This window comes from Triturus cristatus, chromosome 12, assembly GCF_964204655.1.
Source record: "Triturus cristatus chromosome 12, aTriCri1.1, whole genome shotgun sequence".
NCBI classification, from domain to species: Eukaryota; Metazoa; Chordata; class Amphibia; order Caudata; family Salamandridae; genus Triturus; species Triturus cristatus.
In genome coordinates, this window is record NC_140595.1 from 467,213,888 (window position 1) to 467,233,497 (window position 19,610).

Sequence of the window (19,610 nt, forward strand, 5' to 3'; positions counted from 1 at the left end):
CCGGACCCCCCCAGATGTGCGGCGTGGAGGAGGGGGGTGGATTGGTGCGCAACGCAGGAGCGCACAATGTATTCGGCACGGGGCTGCCCTAAGAAGTTTTGCAAAGTGTGGGGGAATTGGCTAGGGGGTATGATTTAGGGGTGTCAACACGGGTGGAGGGAGTGAGGTGGTCGGGGAGGGGGGTGGGAGGTTGTGCTGATGAAGGTCAATGAATGTATAAAATATCTTTTGATGCCAGTTCGCTTGGACCGTTGTCCATGTACTTTTGTATGTTTCGTTGGAAAAATAAAAATTTGCTTATCAAAAAAAGGAGGGTACAACCAAGCATCATTCCTCTTTCTCCCTCTAGGTAAAATAGTTACATGAACGCCCAGGCCTTGAATAGTAGTACCCTGCCAATATGGTGTGATCTATAAAGCCATCTCTTAGAAGACCATCAAAAATTGGAAGGCCCCTAGTGCAATAGATCTTCGACTTTGGGATAAACGGATTTCAAAATGTAGTGCTCTAGATAAGAATGGATTCAGAATCAGGAATACAATTCTAAGACTAAGCCAATTAAGACTGGTTTCGTTATTGACTTTGTGCATTACAGAGTGTCACTCCCTCCTGACACACAGTCTTAGGAACTCCATAGTTGCTCCAGAAATGAACTAGACGGGTCAATCTTGCAGAAGGAATGCTGCGGGGTACTTGTACTTCAGTGTTTAATGTGAATCAGATAAGGAGGTCTGAACCCACTATTCCTTTTCAATTAAAGTTTCTTGGGAAGGAGCTTGGCTTGCTACATGCAACGTTTACTGTCTAGTCTGTAGGGCCACAAGCTCTATATAAAACTGGCAAGTGCTCGGGGTCACAGTAGCCACCTCTTTCACTCGACTTGGGTGTAGAGCCATACCTTGTGAAAATGGAAATGACTATTAATATTCCTTATTTGATCACACATGCCGCAGTGACAGACGTGTTAAAAGCCTGACATGTTAAGACCTTAGTAGACTTCATATGATTTTCTCAATCTGATAACTGACAGCTAAGTGAGTCATTCTCACCAGGCCACTGGTCATGATGCTCTCATTTGTGATGTTTGACCCTCCTTTTATACCCTTTTTCTTTTCTGGATGTGTTGTCTTGATCCGTTAAAATAAATAAATAAATAAATAATTACGCTAACATTGCAAACATGATGTTTTGCCTGCTAGTGACACCATCTGCCAGCAACATCTGTGGATCACCTCATTTATTAGTACCCAAACGTTCCTGGATTCATGTTTATTCCGAAGGCAAACACGTTATTAAACCACCATTTAATCTTTTCCCTCACGCACCTCTTTTTATGATTTTGTCTCATCAGGGTACGTGAATTCCAAAGGAGTAGAATCCTGAAAGTAAGGACCTACCAATATTATACAGCTCTCTCTCGTAACCTCCTCTGTTTGGGGATGCCATACTTCGTATTTGGCATGTAGCATATTTATACATTTGTTTGCACCAAAGTTTATAAGACTCAATCACTTAGACAAAGGTCTCCTCTACCGCACACAATGGCCTACATTGCTCACATCTTCTATCTCAATGCAGGATCAATTCATCAATCCAGGCCAAATAATTCAGTGATTGCTAGAACTGAAAATCATATGCAGGTCAATGGTGTGAGCATGGGTCCCTTTTGAACCTGCGGCTGTATTCAGATGCTCAAGTATAGCAAAGTAATTGCATAATCTTGAACTTCGATCAACAGGAAACCACAATGGCTTTGTCTTGAAGTTTCACTATTGCATATTACTGCCTGATTGGTGATTGGTTAGATTAGGCTACTGCTCTGAAACTGTTTAATACTTTGAAATATCCATATGAAAAGTATTAATTTTTTCTGCCATTATGATCCGGCAAATTAGTGGTTTGGGCAAATGGCTGAATGGATTAACACCAGGATCTTCTCAGAACTAAAGCCATGTCTACAACCAAGCGAGACAAAGCATGCAGGGAAAGGCTCTGATTCCTGATTTGGAACCTATCTCACCTCCCTGAAGTACCTGTTGGTGTTGTGCTTGGTACAGAAGGGGCCTTTAGTTGCAACTACTCAAAGCTTGCTCAGCTTGTTTAAAATATTTATTATAAAAGCCCATCAGAATGGTAGCGCTATATTTCTCCCTCCCATCTAGTCTGTCGTGAAGTTATTTCGGTTTACTGTACCATTGTTTGTTTGCTCTAGAAACGTCTTGGCAGAGGTAGCACGCAGTGGTACATCGGCACATCTAAAACTGCAATTTTTTCGCCTTCCCTATCTATCCTAAGATGGAGGTAGGGACAAGTTGCAATGTTTCTATAGATTATTTAAATCAGTTTTTGAGACCTCAGCTGGTCTCCGACTAAATGTCAGCATTTTGTGATCATCCATCATGTAGCAAACAGAAGGTTGAAGCCCAAGTGGTCGAGCACTCTGATTTCAGTCTGCGAAGATCAGCGGGGGTTACTGGCTGTTTTGGCTAGTACAGTAACTTTAGAATCCAGGATCTGTTATCTCACTGAGAAAAAATACGAGAATCCGATAACAAAACTTGTCATCTGTATTGAAGCACAGTACAAAACTCCACAATTCCACCTCTGTTCATGTGCTCATGTGTAGCACATTGAATGTTTTTCTTAATTTTTGATCAGTTCACAGTACACTTTTCGGCACGAGTCTCGATCATTGAAACACTGTTTAATTGCCATCTGCCCTTCTATCTATCAGACATCTTTAATGTGTGACAAATAACTAGAGCAATTGTCACTGAGGTGCATGTTTTTGTGCATGCCTGACCTGCACATTTGCTGGTGATGGCTCCCTCTTACAACTCGCTCCATGTTCAGGTGTGCACGCACTGTCTGTAGACATTTGGACCAAACGTGCCAGAGTAATAAAAAGAGAACTTAAATTATCAGGCCGGTGAACAAAGCCTTGAAACACCAATTGTAGGAAAAAATGTCTTTTTGCAGATGTCCTCCCACTTTTTCACCCCATTCGGACTACTAGATGTTGATTTTCAACTGATATTACACTGAAACCTGCTAACCAGGCTTCAGTGCCAGTGTTCTTTCCCTAAAAGTGTTGTGTGCGAATTGGCAAACCCAAATGACAAAGGCTTTGCCCCCCTTGTAAGTCCCTAGTATATGGTATCAGTGGTACCCAGGACATAGGTGGTAATTGGTCCCCAGGGTTGCAGCTCGGGTTTGTACCACCCTGGGTGACCCAAGCAACCTACTGACAGTGAGTCTGCCATTGCAGTCAAATACACTGTCTTTACAGAGGTATGGAATTTAATAAAATATCTACTTGTCAATGGGGCAGGTTGCTTCATAAATCTACTTGTCCTGTAAAAAAATCCACTGGTCCCTTTGGTGCCATGTAGTGCAGCAACTAATTATGGCAGCTATCTCATTATATAATAGCTCTAATATAGCCTCTGATTATGCCAGGGCTCATACCATAGTAGTGTTTGAATACTTGCAATCCTCTTATGTTGCCATGTTTCCGCAGATCTACATACTGGGGCTGAAGGTAGTGGTAAGCAATAGTTCCAGGGTTAGAATGCCATTTTGAGTCTGTGCAAACCTACTAACGTGCATGCTTTAAGGGTTTTCAACAACTCTTGGCAGATGTAAACCTTCTTCCAGAGTTGGGGGGAAAAAAGTGGTTGGAAGGAAACTGAACTTGCAAACACTCAGATGTTCGCATGAGCAAATCTACACATGCATATTTGCTCATGCTAAAATGTAGTTCACAAATATTTTCTAAGAGTACTATTTCTTGTTCTCCTTCTGTAAATTCGTGGGAATTCAAGAAAGCTGCATAGCTGCAGTTAGTGCAAGGACATATACCATGGGTGCACTTTTGAGACTTTCTTTAACAATAGGGCCCCTAATTGGGTCTGGTGTTGACCATAACCTTTTGCCTCTCTCTCTCGCTCTCTCTCGCTCTTTCACAAGGAGTATATAGACACGCGAAGTAGTTTTGTGCAGTGCCAGTAACTACTGTGGCAGAGTCTGCTTTGTTAGACCAAAAACCTATTTTTGCTTTTGCCAATGTTTGTTATAATTGTGAGGGCCCGGCAGCTCCCACACCAATAAGGTTTTACAAAAACTATGCCAAAACAAGTCACGCATTGACAAAACTAAAAAGCTGACCACTAATGTCAGACCTACTGGCTTTGCCAATGCTTGGTTATTTTTGTTTCCATATAATCTTACTGAAACTGGTGCACTGATTTTCCATTATGAATATTTTTGGTAAATACTAGCATGCATCAACACCTTAACAAATGATGCTGCAAAGAAATAGTACCTGAAATTTTACAGTAGTTAAGCGAAATGTTTTTTTTTCCTGCTTTCATTTCTTAATCAACATTTTATTTTGAAAGCAAAGATTCATCAGTCTTGCTTTCAAACTTCTGCAAATATTTGCATCAAATCAGAGACCATTCCAGTAGCATTATACATAGCCTCATATTGCTAAACTTTGAAAACGTGTTTACAGTAGCGCAGTCAGCGCTTATAACATTTACTTTGAGTGCTCACCCTAATAAAGGCTTTCAATTAATGAACTATAAATACAAGTTTGAACAGCATTAACTTATAGACAAAAATATTACCTTAACTGCAGACCGGCCCTTCCCTGATCCATAATGTCTTACTGCAAACTGGCAGCCAAAGTGTTTGTGTTGCACGGGTTTGGGCCTATTTGTCCCAAGGACTAAATACACATGAATACTTGTTGCCCTTGACCCCAAACAGTATGTCCTGGGCGTCGGGCTATGGGAATTCCACATCACTGCTTAAATATATGTCAGGCACCCCTAAGGTAGGCCTCCTCAGCCCAGGAGGCAGGTTGCAGTATATTAAAGATAAGAACCTATAAGTGCATATAGTGGCATCCCATAGTAAACTACGATAAGTGTCAGTGGTTCATAGGATAAATGGAGTGCTAACTGGTCATTCTAAAGGTTGACAGCTCCATTATGGCTCCACTGAAATATGTTATGTTTGCTATCGAACAACGTCCCTTCTCAGCCTTGACATGAATCTCGAGCCCTGGGTGATGTGGTATGCACCCATGTTGCTACCTTGAAGGTTGCTCACCTGGTTGTTCCAGCTTCTCTGTGCTCTTGCTGGAAAGCCTGTGTTTCCTGCGCCTGCTGCTGCCAACACAGGATTCTAATCTCCTGCCAAGCAGTGTGAACACACCCTGGAGTTAGGAACAAAGGCTTGGGCAGAAAGGAGGTCATGCCTCCCTCCTTCCAAGCAGGCTAGCCAAGTGGCACATCAAGGCGGTGTGATGCAAATGCTACTCTGCCTCTAATATGCATCAGGGCTGACTCCCAATGGAGGAAACCGCCTGCCCCAGGCACATTTGCACCCAGGCAGGCTGGAAATTCGCTACGGAGGTAGGTGTATACCCCTCAGAAGGCTAGCCACACCTCCAGGGTGAGCAGCCGGGTTTGTTCACCAGTTTGATTTCCGCCATCTTTAAGAATGACAAAATAGAGGGTTCTTGGTAGAAAATGTAACCTACACCTCCGTATGTGGTAACCTCATGGGCGACTAGCTGCCCATTGGCTACTAGCTCGCACCAGTGGTGGCTGGTGATATTTGAAAGTGGTGAGGCGTAAAATTATTGCCGTTCCGCACTGCGGTGAGCGAGTGTAGCAAGCGTGCCCGAACAACCGACGGGGGCTGGGGGGGGGGGGGGGGACGGGTCAGAAAATTGGTGCATTTTCAAGCAAATTTGAGAAAGCAGGAAGGTTAATAAAGCAATACGATTTAATTATCATTTAAGAAATTGACAATTTTTATGACCTATAGAGGACAATCTTTGCCAGAAGCGCCAAGGAATGCCCTACACTTCTACTGTTCCTCGTGACCAGCCTTATGTAAAAACTCCATAGGTATGAGTGAACCTACAGAAACATGATTCAACTGAGACATAGAACTTAGAAAACCAACAGAAATATCTCACTGTGACCACACGGCACAAAAAGATACCATGTCAGTGTGCAAGCGCCGCAAAAGTGTACAGAAACAACCAGCAGTAAAATCATAGCAGAACAGCATAAACAACGCACTGTGAATTCAAGTCACAGAATCGAATTCACACTGTGAAATAACAGCACAGCATACCCTTAAAGACATCTCTCTGCACCATCTGAGAAAAGCAAACACGTGGACAGCATAAATACACAACATTTTATACTGTTAGCAGAGGAAATCACAAATATGTAAAACTCTTCCTGGTTTTTTGGTGCATGAAAAACAATGACAAGATGGCAGCCAGCGTCCTGAGCTGATCTGGAAGGGGCGACCTGGGAACGCAGTAGACCTCACTCCTGCAATGAGCTCCTGTGTTTTCCCACCTCATTTACCGAAAAGTGAGGCGGAGTGCACGGACGTAGCGCGCAGACACTCCTGGAGTTTGATTGCTCTTTTCCTGCGAAGTGGCCCAACCGGGTCACTGAGGCTGAGCTGATCCAACCAGTGGCGAAAGTGCCTTAATCTGCTCCGAAATCTGGCGGGGCAAGAGTTACTAAAAATCAACAGATCTTCGAGGACATAAAGAAATGAGCAAGTTGAATTAGAACCTTAATGAAGTTATGTTGAACCAGTGAAAAGAGCAGGGATCCCGCAGCTCCTGCCAGCTGTCGTTACTCCATCAGCCCGGAGACTGAGACCGCTAACTGCTCGCACATAGGAGCCATAGCGAGAGGCGCGCTCCCCCCGCCGCTCGCGGCGATCACTGAATGCCTGCAGAGGACCAGCTGAGAGGTATGTCAATGGAAGACGCCACATAATGTTGGGACGCTGAGGCGCTGCATTGCCACCGGGTGGGAGCTCGGCCCTTAATCGACAGCGGGGGGCTGGAGGCGCCGCTGCATGGTGCGCTGGAGCTGCCTGTAGAGTGGCTCTACATTGAGTTGCATCCAGGAGGAGGCGGGGAGTCCCAGCGAAGCACTGCGAAACCCTGGCTGTGGAACTGCGGGGAGCTGATTGGGCCAATGGGGGTGTGACCGTTGATCTACAGTGGGGCGAAGCCAAGTGCCCCAACTGAGAGACTATATAGCGGCGAGGCTGCTTTGAACCCTGAGGTAATCTCTTTGCGCTGGTGGCGAGTGCCAGGGTCGGCGTGGACGCCTGGCAGCTGATACGGAGACCATAGACCTGAGGACCCGGATGGCTGAGCGCCCTGTGGAGTGGAGTGAGGCCATTGCTGTGCTATGGAATTGGGCTCACCATGGGTGCTGAACAACTGTGTGATAGAACCGGTTACATGCACACTGGTTTTCACAGATAAGTAGCATGGAGTGCTCCATTGGATCATCTGTGACTTGAGCACTGCTAGCCAGGCTATAGGGGCGCTGGTGGGACTGGAGCATTTGAGCCTGGGAGCTGAATGACTCCCTGGAAAGCAATCTTCTTCGGGGAGACCCCCGAGGCACTGAGAGTATAGACGGCGCCTCCAGCAGTGCGATGACCGACGGGGACTAAAGACTTGTCGTGTCTGCGGATAGGACAGCTGCAAAGATCAGCATTGTTGAAGCACAGGAGGTGAGGGAGGAGGTGACTAGGACGGGGGTCTCAAAAGACTCGCAGCCATGGGGAAACCACGTGGCCGGCAGGGAGGGGCGCACCCGGAGCCAGACAATGACTCGGTGGAGCAGAGAACGCAAGTCGTGGCTGACTCGCATCCTGAGGGACTGATTCAGCAGCAGGTGGATCAGATCCTCTGAGCGATCACGGACGCGAAAGAGGCGCTTCAACAGGATATTGCTCAGGTGTCGTTGGGACTGGGGCATCTGCGGGCTGATCATGCAAAGCTCGTAGACCGGGTGAAGCAAGCTGAGACTACGTTGGAGGTCTTAGAACCATCGCAGAAAGCATTGGATGTTCAAATGAGTGATGTCACTCGCAGGCTCCAAGCGTTGGAGAAGAGGGCCGAGGACGCCTAAGGACATAATAGGCGGAATAACGTACGGGTGGTGGGCCTACCGGAAGGAGTCGAAGGAGACAGTATGATAGACTATCTGGAGCAGTGGCTGCGCACTGAGGTTGTCCCGGAGGGCTTGATGCCTTTCTACACTCTGGAGCGAGCACACAGGGTGCCTGCCCGCCCGCTGGCCCCTGGGAGACCACCTAGGCCTGTGGTGGCCCGACTGCTCCACTATAAGGATAGAGACCTCCTGCTGCATAAGGCACGCACGGCTGGCCCATATAAAGTGGACAATAGCAATGTATCGCTATTCCCGGATTACACTTTTGAGGTACAGCGCCAACGAGCCTCATTCCTGGCGGTCAAGAAGGCCCTCTGGGATGAAGGCATTCAATACTCCCCGATGTTCCCGGCACGGCTGCGGATATCATTGGATGGCAAAACGACCTTTCATAATGACCCTGACGAGGCCTGGAGTTGGTTGGAATCCTACCGGGTGGGAGCGAATGCAGCGGGGCGCACTGGGGGACGAACGGCAGAGGCTCCACAACCGTGCCGTGTGCGGCGCTCCAGGAGAAGACGCCATGAGGCCCAGAAACCCACCACTACTCAGACGGAGAGAGAAAGGTTGGTGGTGCTGCAGGCCGTGACAGATCTCCCAGGCGAGCGACGCTGTTGAGACTGACGGATTATGAAAAGCGATCGGCAGGGACCGATTCTGATGGAACAGATGCGGGGAGTGTTGTTATGCCGCACATCACTCCGGGGGACGGCGGATGAGATTTTAGATGCCTGATCTTATGCCATAGCTAGTAAGAGGGGACGGTTGATCATGGGGGTGTTGTCCTCGGGGGGAGCTATGGGGAGACACCAACTGCTTTACTAGGCTTGATGGAGAATCGCTCAGGATGTGTGGGTACCCGCTTTCCGGGGGGGGGGCCCTCCCTGGGGGGGATGGAGGTTCCTTTATAGTAGGGTCTGGCGCTGGGTTCCGGTGAAGCAGCAGACCAGATCTTCTTGGCGTTGGGCTTCCCCCTTAGTTTCGCTTTTAGAGCGACTTTCTGGTAGCTACCAGAGGGACTAGAATTGGACTGTTTGGATGGGTACTAGCTGTTCAGAGCCTGTTCTGGGGAGGGGTGTTGGAGGGGTTTGGAGTGTAGTTTTTTTTTTTTCTTTTGGGGTAGTTAATACCACCAGTACAGAGTGCAGCTGCGATACGAGAACAGGTTTCATAATGGGACCATTACCTGAGTTGAAATGTATTACGTGGAATGTACGGGGGATGCATACGATGATGAGGCGCCACAGGGTTCGTGCTTATCTGATGCGTAGAGGGGTGCAGATAGCTTTTCTCCAAGTAAACCCACCTCGGTGAAGGCCAGGTATTACAGCGCCGTTGGAGAGGGCAGTTTTTTTTATACAACGTATTCTGCTTTTGCCAGGGGTCCCCTTATTTGGGTGAGAGCGGGGGTTCCTTTTCAGCCGACCCGTCACTTAGTCGATCCCGAGGGGAGGTATGTAGCTGTCATGGGAAGATTGGATGGGAGGGATGTGACGTTGTGCAGTGTGTATGCCCCTAATGTGGAACAGAAATCCTATTTTGCTAAACTATCAGGGAAACTGGCGTCCTTCCTGACAGGTTCAGTGTTATTGGGGGGGGATTTTAACTCTGTCACGGATACTGAGCTGGATAGGTCACACCCACCACTGCCCCAGGCGCCTGTCCACAAGCTTTCGAAACTTCGAAAGGATTGGCAGGCCGAGTGGGGTCTGATAGACACATGGCGTACGCAGCATATAGGAGAGCGAGATTACTCTTATTATTCTTCCCTGCATGATCTACATGTGCGGCTGGATGCGTTGTTGTGCTCCCCGGGTGTTCATGCATTGGTGTGCTGTAGTGAGTATCTGGCAAGGACAATATCAGACCATAATCCACTGCTCCTGGCGTTGAGGTAGTCCAGAGAACGGCCTGCTATCCCCACCTGGCGTTTACGCCCAGATGCCCTGGAGGACTCGGTGCTGAGGTCCGGGAGGGGATAGAACACTATTTCCGCGAGAACGAGGGGACAGCAACGAACCTGGGTCTAGAATGGGATGCATTTAAAGTGGTGACAAGGGGCTTATATATCGCTAAAATGACAGGAATGAGAAACTCTTTTGCAGGATATAGAAAGGAAGGAACAGCGGTTGTGTCATGCGGAGAAGGCCCACCCGGGGAATCCGGGAATGCGGGATGAGGTTGTAGCTGCAAGAGAGGAGGTGGCGACACAAGTGGAGCGGCTACGCTGTTTTGATCATAAGGAGCGGGCGCACGCAGGGAGAGATAAGGTGGTCCCTCTCATGGCATGGCTGGCGAGTCCACCTCCGAGGAGCACACCCATCCTGGCTTTAACCACCTCGACAGGGGTACCAGAGTATACCCAGCAAGGGATTAACGAGATGTTTCTGGCATATTATGCGGAGCTCTATGAACGTAAGCTACAGGGCACGAACAATGGGTTGACTGAGTTTCTAGCTGAAGTACGACTGCTACACCTTGAAGAGGACCAGAGGGAGCTGTTGGGACAGGAGATCACGGAAGGAGAAATAAGCATTTAGTGCGATAAAACTTATGGCACGCAAACAAACCCCGGGGGTAGATGGATTGCCGATAGAATTTTACTCGGCATATGTTGATACCCTGGCCCCCAAGTTTCGGGCGGTATACCGAGGGGCCAAGAAATTAGGGAGATTGACGGCCTCTACTCGAGAGGCTATCATTATCCCGCTGTTGAAACCGGGGAGGGACTCACTGTCTAGATCGGCATATCGCCCGTTGTCAGTGTTGACGACAGACTACAAGATTTTAAGTAGGATTCTTGCGACCCGGCTTCTTCCCTATATGACGCACCTGGGCCACAGTGACCAGGCGTGCTTCATCCCGAAGAGAACCACTGCGACCAATGTGCAACGACTCTTACGGATTTTAGGAGACACTGGTACAACTGCTGCGGCAGTTCTCTCAGTAGTTATTGAGCAGACTTTTGACAGCTTAGAATGGCCGTATTTGCACCGAGTCCTTCACATGTTTGGACTGGGAGAATCTTTTGTAGGGTGAACGGTGCTTCTATACAGATTGGGCGGGGCACACGACGGGGATGCCCGCTCTCTCCATTGTTATTTGCCCTGGCCATTGAGCCTTTGGCCTCCCATGCTCGGCTAGGGAGACACTACACTGGTTTATTTCTTAGAGGAGACCTACAATTTATCTCCCTTTATGCAGATGATTTATTAATGTTTCTTGTGAATACATCGGTGGATTTAGACAGTGCGAGGCACTTGCTTCATGTGTTTGGGGAATATTCAGGGTTACGGGTGAACTGGGCAAAGACTTGCTTATTTCCGGTGGTGCCAACTGCGAGGAACCCTCCCCAGCCAACGTGTGTTCGCTGGGAGCCCCATTGTCTGCCTTATTTATGCACTAATATTCATCACGCCCCCGCAGATCTCTTGGAAGGTAACTTGGGCCGGGCCATACGACGCCTTAGGGGCAGTATGGCGTTCTGGAGTATGTTGCCATTATTGGTAGCAGGGCGGGTGGCACTCCTGAAGATGGTAGCGCTACCACGATTATTATATTACTTTCGGACATTGCTTCTCTGGATCCCGGGCTCCATCTTTCGGCAGCTCCGCTCTGACTAGTGGGTTTCTTTGGGGGACAGGCAGGAGACGGGTGGCAATGACTACAATGATACGACCGAGAGCGGATGTGGGTATGGCAGTACCGGATTTTGAGTGGTACTATTTGGCAGCCCAGCTACAGTGGCTCATGCAGGCCGTGTCGAGGGAGTTCCGGGATGGCCCAGAGGGTCGATGGGTCCCGCGTTATATCTTATCCTTCATAGTGCTACAGCAGAAGATGCGACTCGAACCGCTCGCGGCTGAGGAACGGACGATGAGGATGTGCTGGAACGGGAGCCAGCGTCGGGCTGGATACACTCACCCATATGCCCTGGAGATACCGCTAGGTATGTGTACGGCCTTCCCACATGGAGGGGACTGGACGGCACTGCCCAATTGGGAGGACCTGGGGATACAAGTGTTAGGGGACCTATACAAAAAACGAGACCCTGTTGTCTTTCCAGGCCCTACAGCATAGATATGACCTCCCACGAGGGGATTATTTGCTGCGCTAAGCGCTTATTGCCACAATCCAACGCTTTTGGAGGACGGGATTGTCGGAACCACGAACCTCAATGGTATGCCAGTACGTAGTAATGGCCGCGGGGACTAAGGCTATAACGTGCCTATACCGGCCAATGTCGACGGAGAATTTAGAACCATTGCGAGCATTGCAAGGGAAGTGGGAAGTGGATCTTGGCAGGGAAATCCCTGAAAAGACATGGGCTCAGTTGGTTAGGATGGCCTGGAAGAGCACGAGGAATGCTAGGCTTCAATTGATACATTTCTATGTTCTGCATAGAGCATATCTAACACCTGCAAAGCTTAACCAATATTTCGAAGAGGCGGCTGCTCAATGTCCACGGTGTGATCTAGAGGGAGCGGACTTCCTGCATATGATGTGGGGGTGTACGAGCTTGGGAACATATTGGGAGGAAGTGTTGCATCTCTTAAGCAACGTCACTGACCGGATATTAGACTTAGAGCTGGGTACCTGCCTACTGCCTTGGTTCCCGCGCACTGCTAAAACGAAAGTGACCTGCAAATTCCTCGACTTGGGCCTTGTATTAGCCAAACGGGAGCTCACTATGCATTGGAAGTCACAAAGGGGACCTAGGGTGGGGAGATGGCAGGCGGAATTGCTTAAATGGGCGCGGAGTGAGGGCATACTTAGATTGCAGCAAGCCTTACGCGCAAATAACGAAAAAGCACACAATGCGGCGAGGGCGTGGAAGGCCCTAGTTGCAGCACTCCAAGCACAGACTCGGAGGAGGGTTCAATTGAAGAGGGACGGGGGACCCTAGCTACCGCATTTGAGCAAGTTGTCTGAACAACCACAGGCAAATGGCAGTGAAGTTAATTTTTCTGGCCTCAATGCCCCTAGTACTATATGGACAATGCTTAATGGCGTTCATGTACTAACTTTAGAAGCATGTAATTGGTCATAAAATAGGAATCTCGTAGGCGCACTGGTGGTAGGGGAAGAGGGTGGGGGGCGGAGGAAGCAGAGCGAATTATAATGTATCGGAAACTATGTTGTGTTATTGATGCTGCATATGTGATTGCTGGTTGAAAATCAATTAAATAAATAAAAAATTAATAACATGGTATTTCTACGTTGTCACAATATCCATGACTGTTATAGTATAGTTTATGTCTGTCTTGTAATGTCTCACTTGCTTCTGGATTATGTCTGTTCTCCAGAAAAACTGAAATGAATATGTTATTTTACATCTCTGTGTAATGTTTTTGTTTCTTTGCTCAGGGTTGGACTGTGAGGCAAGTACTCCTTGCAAATAATTCTGTAAGGGGATCCACTTGTAAAAGTTTGAAACACACTCTTGAGTGTCAGGGAAAGTGGTTAGATCATGTAGCTGTTTAGTTCTGGGTGTCACGCTGAGGTGAAATGGAAATCATTAGTCTTAGCCCTAACCTTGGATCCAGGCAGCGCCACTCGTGAGTTCTTGTTGCTGTACCATTGTGGTTCTGCCTGTTCAAATGGCTTGCACTCTCAAATGAGTAGCTATTCAGGAGCACGTTGAAAACAGTCTCATTTGGCTGCGGCCATACTTAGGTCAGGTGTTTTTTTTCTTTTCTTTTTTTTAATGCTTTGCAAACAAAGTGATTGTAAATTGGTCCTCTACCCAGGATTGCCAATTCCATTGCAGGAGATGAAAACAACAGCCCATCTAGAATGAACGTAATGCGGTGATTTAGCAATGAAGTGCTAGCTGACCAAAGAGAATCTTTGATGGGATCCTCTTTCTCCACTAGGGAACCCTGACATTGCTTTGAAAGAACTACTATGTTTTATTTAGTGCCATTGTTGCTTCGGTATTAATACTATGTTGTAACTTTGTCAAGGAGACCTTCTCAAATGCAGAAATATAGATCCCACAGTCATCATGATCATTTTGGCTTTTCCAATGAGAGGTGCTAAGATAACATCTTTGCACATGTTTTTTTCCGAGCATCTTGTTTTTTCTTCCAGCTCTCCCATCCCTGCTGTACCTGGCTTAGGCGTTAACAGGATCAGTGGCTGGATATTAAATGGGATCCCCTGTGGAACATTTGGTGGACTCATCTGCTACGTGGTCCTTTTGGTTATTTACAATTAACTAATGGGTTTAGTTCTCTCCTGATTTCAGACACACTTTAAGCTTCAGAGATGTTGGCCATTTGAAGAATTCCTCCAGTGCCCTGTGAATGCTGCTTGCAGATTGCCCCATTTGAGTTTAGACTTTCCCAGCAGAATCTTATTAAATCTGGCAGTAGTTTTAATACCTGACTTGCAAACCTTGTCAATATGATAGAGGTCCATTGTGGCTACTTGAGTTTGCAGCACTCACATCTTGTGTTTCTCTTTCTCGTAACTCTGCAGCAGACAATTTTCAGTGCCAACTTGTTCACCAATCAGTGTCAAAACAACACTATTTTATTTGTGGCTCCGCCCTAAATTTATGTTGGCAGTTTGATGACCTTTTCGCTCCACCTGCGCTTAAATGAGTGGCTGAATGGACAAATTATTCATCTCAACTGTCTGTATAACCTGCCATCACAGAGAAAGGTGCTGCCTGTAGGTATAAGAGTTGCACAATGTTACGGCTTGTTAGAATTTTGAATATAACGTTTATAGCCATGTAGAATTTAGAGGTTTCTGTTATTCACATAATTTTCCTTTGCCTAATTACGTGAGGTTGTATAACAATTTTGCAAAATTAAATGTAAATACATTAAATGCAACACTAGATTTTAGCACTATAGATGTATCCATCAAATCTCAATGGGGTAATAGGGTAACTGGGGGGAGTTTAAAGAGGCCCCTTATAAACTTGTTTTCAATCTTTGTCATGTATGGCCCTTCCACTACTGTGGCAAGGGCACCTCAAAAAGTGACTTGAAAATTGTGGTGGAAAAAGGAGCATCCTAAAATCTTAAGCGGTATGTGGCAGAATGGGTGGGGAAATACTGTTTTTAGCTAGACCCCCTTTTAGATCTGTAAAGCAAAGAATGTACTGGCCTTACCCGCCATGCAAAAGAAACTGAAGAAAGCAGTTAACATTAGGGGCGCACTTTCCCTGTTTGCGCCCGGCACACCTTAAAACAAGTGCGTTGGGCGCAAACAGGGAAAGTGCGCCCTATTACATAGAATGCGCTTTCCCCAGGGCAGCCGCAAACTCGTGCTGCCCTGGGGGGCTGCGAATTCAAGTGAAATACAGAGTAGCTTTAAAGAAGCCACTCTGTGATTCACAGTGCAGGCGGCAACCTGTCTGCCCTTTTAAAAGGGATTAAAGATCTGCTTGCAGGCAGGTACAGTCCGTGATTGCACCTGCCTGATAGGGGATGTCTGGGGGTTTCATAGGACCCCCTTTGCCCCCTGACAGTGCTCCTCCTGAGAGCTTCTTTGCCTCTGCGCCCGCATTGGTAATACGGCGCTGGCACAGAGGCAAACGGATTCCCTCATTTGCATGGAGCCAGGCCCCCTTGCTAATGAGAGAACGCCCTCTTGACAGAGCGCTGGTGCTGTATGTGCGCCAGCGCTTTCTGTATTACAGAAGGGGATGCACAAGCGTCTGGGGCCCCTTCTGTAATACCAAAGTGCCCCGGGGCGCGCAAAGCAGGCGCTAACTCCTGTTGCACCCCCGGGGCACCTTGTGTTATATGTCTCCAGTGCTATAACCGAATGGTGTTATAGCACTGATACTGCAAGTGATTCATACAGGAACTTGATATGTAATAGTAACAATATTACCATGACATTATTTTTCCACGTTATCGTTTTTCTATTCTTTGTATACATTTCTACAAGATGTTAACTGAGGCCCATATTTTTTATTAAGTGTAATATGTGTACATTTTCAGGATCTTTTAATTAAGAGTTTGTGGATAGGTCATTTGATGCACAAATAGTATTAGTAGTACTTTTGAAGGGGTCTCTTAAATGCCTTTAATTAAACAGTCATGTGAATCCTGATGGAGTATTTAGAAGTATGAAAATATGATAATTTTAAAATAGATCTGCTCAGTTTAAGATGTTTTACTGTGAAGCACCCACACAATTTTACTGTCTTTATAGGGCATTTTAACTAAGAAAGCTCACTGCAAAGGTTGCTTTTGTTAAGCAGCGTTTTTTCGACGAGTGAGACCTATAAAAATAATACATATTGAACATGAAAATGTTGTGACATATTACAAGTGTGATATCCCACTGTTACCTTTACAGAAAACAGTCTTTTGTCTCTTTTATTGTCAACTGGAACATTCAAGACTGGGCTAACCTATTCGCGCTGTGTCTGATTTCTTATTCAGGAGTCTTTTTTTCATTGGACCTTTGGAGTTACAGAAGCAGACTGCTACGGTGCTATTGATGTCGATACAGGAAAATCGTTACTTTTTGTTCCCAAACTCCCTGAGAGCTATGCAGTCTGGATGGGAAAGTAAGGAGATTTGATTTTTTTTAATTGTAGTATTCTAATTTGGCATTTTTAAAATGCATATGGCTATTATTGTATTCTGTAAGAACATTAATTGAGCTTTTCTTGAATGCATAACCAGACCAGTTTAAGGGATTTGTTAACCCATGTCTTGCAACACAGTTTTCAATTAATACTTTTATCAAACTAGATTGAGAAATTATGGATAGGGGCTATTAATCTATTACTTTCCACCAAATGCAAAGTGGTGTTGCCATATTTGCCTGTAAACATTATGTTCATGAAAAGCCTGGTAGTATTTTAGAGTGGCAAGACATAATCTCCTGACTTCCTGGTGAAGAAGAGACTCGCACCAATATATTCAGTATAAATAATGGAGATCGCCAGTTAATTGTTAAGGAGCAAATTGAAGGCAACAATGGTGGTCACGCACTGGGGCAGTGAAGTTTTATGGTCAATGTTGTCATGAGTTATATTGATTCTGCTTATGGTTGATACCCAAAGTAGAAATTCTTTCATTTCAACCAGTGTTTTTGACCTAAACTCTCTAGATGTTGCGAATAATGCCCAGCAAATGAGTCCACAAAAACTAATGTTACAGGTTACTAAATTGATTTTTGTTTAGGTTTGTGTATGACGTGACGTTTGGTTTTTTTTATTTCAGGATTCACCCGCGGGAGTATTTCAAAAAGAAGTATGAAGTGGATGAAGTACACTATACAGTTGAGGTAAGACTAGAGATTTCCCTAAGCGTTCTGGGGCAAGCATCATTAAAATATAGACGATACATGTTAAAAAACTAAAGGTTTGACTCTAGGGAAGCTGAGTTAAATGCAGTTTTTTTGTTTATATGGAGAAATTGGTGCTCATTTTTGGGAATGAAAAATTATTTCCTAATTCTTCTACGTTTTGCAAGGTGGTGGTGATGACTCCTGTAGGGCTGAGCATCACTCTCCTGTCAATTTCCTTTTTTTTAGCTCTGAATACTTCTATCATACCTCTGCTTATGTCCTACTGGTTGTGTTTCTCATTCTTACATGTTGCATCCATCCTTTTGTCACGTGTTACAATAGATGTACTCGCAATTTATTTAATTATACAGTCAAATAAGTAGGTCTGCGGATGTCTCCTGTTATTCTTCAGCTGACAATATTTCTTCCATTCAGGGACGATTATTTGCTGCATATAAATTACTGCTCGAAATAGCAAACAACGTGTGTTGTGGGTCACTGACTCAGACAACCAAAATCCGATTAGCTTCTTGCTCATCAGAACACTGATAAACACCTGACCGGGGCTGGTTCAAACACTCCTTTTGAACCAATGTTCCTGCATGAAAACAGCAAGGCTCTCCAGAATTGCCAGTCTTCCTTGAGGCGTCTGTACTCCCAACACCTTGTGTGCCCGAGGTAAGATCCCCCAATTAAAAATCTCAAATTACCTGCGATCCTAAAAGCTCCACACAACACATCATTTGCACACGTCTCTTCACAATCCTCAGAGATGCCATCCAGAAGGTAGCAAACAAGACTTATCGAAGAAGGACACTGCTGCAGGTGTGGTTGATGAGACTGGGGGCTCATGTTGGTGAGAATGGGAAAGAGGAGGAATGCAGCAGGTTCCACTGAACTCGCTTCAAAAAATTGTGAGGCTTCCTGAACAAGCTCATACTTTCAGAAACCATCACAGTACCCCAGGTAAGGTCCCTGATCTTGAAGCTTAGGACTCCAAACATGTTCTCTAAAGCCAGGCATGGGACAACAGATAGCAGCCCCTGTGTCCTTCGCACAGTCCCAAAAGGTGGCTCACAGGATGTACAAAACAAACTGGAATAAAAAATAAAATGTTGTCCAAGGCTTCCTGACCTATAATGGCATTACAAAAGGAACCGCCCGATGAACCCGCCAGTGTACACTACAAATAGCCCCAACAGCTGAACGCCGCACCAAACACAATTGGATGCATCACTGGATATAAGGATGTCCGTGCATGATAGAGCTTGATAGTGGTAGCCACCGGGGATGCAAACAGCTTTCAAGAGGAGGCCCAAAGCCTGAAGTGTCAACTCAAAAGAGGCCACCAGAACAGATGCAAGCCTGCATAAGAGTTCCTTAAAAATTAGCCCAATCTACAAGAAGCAGCCATAAAAATCTGGCCTAATAAATCCTTAAGAAGACTTTATACCAGAGAACAGGACTCCATATTTCAGAGATTTCTCAAACTAGACATCCTGAGCCATTTGTAGCCTCACAACCTGCACATCAAATGCAAATGCTGTTGCACACAGCATGTTTCAGTGGGTCAGATGTATCTATCGAACTCTATCCAATATTTCAGATTTGGTCTGAATAATTAAAAAGTGGGCATAATATCCCATAGTTTGATTCCAGAAATTAACCAGTTCTCCAAGAGAAGCCTGCCAGACTGGACAAAACACTTTATAAATGACAGTGTATATGATGCAGGCTATAGTTTCTCCAGTATTGATATCTTTTATAGATTCTCATGCTTGAATCTTCCCCGTCGGCATGGTGGGAGTCCCACAGTAACAGTAAAATAGCAGTACTAAGCTTTAAACTTAATTCCCTTTGAAAATAAATAGCATTCAGTAACCAGTTAACCTCATTTTAAAACATCCAAACTTCAGCCAATCAGAGCAAAGACCCAGAGTATCCATCCCCTGTGGGGCCACCATACCTCAGATTTCTTACTGAAAGTCATGTGTTGGGGAGTCTCCCTGAGCTCTGCTCAGTGACAGTGTTTCTTCTTTACCCTTTTGAACTTCCAGCTTGCAGTTCATTTTCTATAGCCATCTCTTCAGATGAGGTTCATTTTGGGACCAGTGAGTGTACCTTTGTTGTTTTTTTCTTCAGAATGTCTGAGCTGTTCAGGCCCTGCAAGACTTGTGGAAAGTCCAGGCTTTACTCTGAGGATCCTCATAAGGAATTCCTGTATTGTCTGTATCCGGACCATAAGCCCAGAGACTGTAAGTACTGTCATACTTTCTCTTCAAAAACCCTTAAAGAATATGTGGGAAGGCTACTTCTCTGGCT

General features: G+C 45.9%; 1 protein-coding gene across 1 annotated transcript in view; it reads left to right on the forward strand.

The window, feature by feature from the left end:
- PEPD (peptidase D) overlaps positions 1 to 19,610 on the forward strand; it is a 294,060-nt gene that overhangs the window by 76,457 nt on the left and 197,993 nt on the right. Inside the window, exons 3-4 of the mRNA XM_085638402.1 lie at positions 16,433 to 16,560; positions 17,222 to 17,285. Of these exons, the coding sequence (XP_085494528.1) occupies positions 16,433 to 16,560; positions 17,222 to 17,285 (192 nt within the window). The remainder of the gene's footprint in view (positions 1 to 16,432; positions 16,561 to 17,221; positions 17,286 to 19,610) is intronic.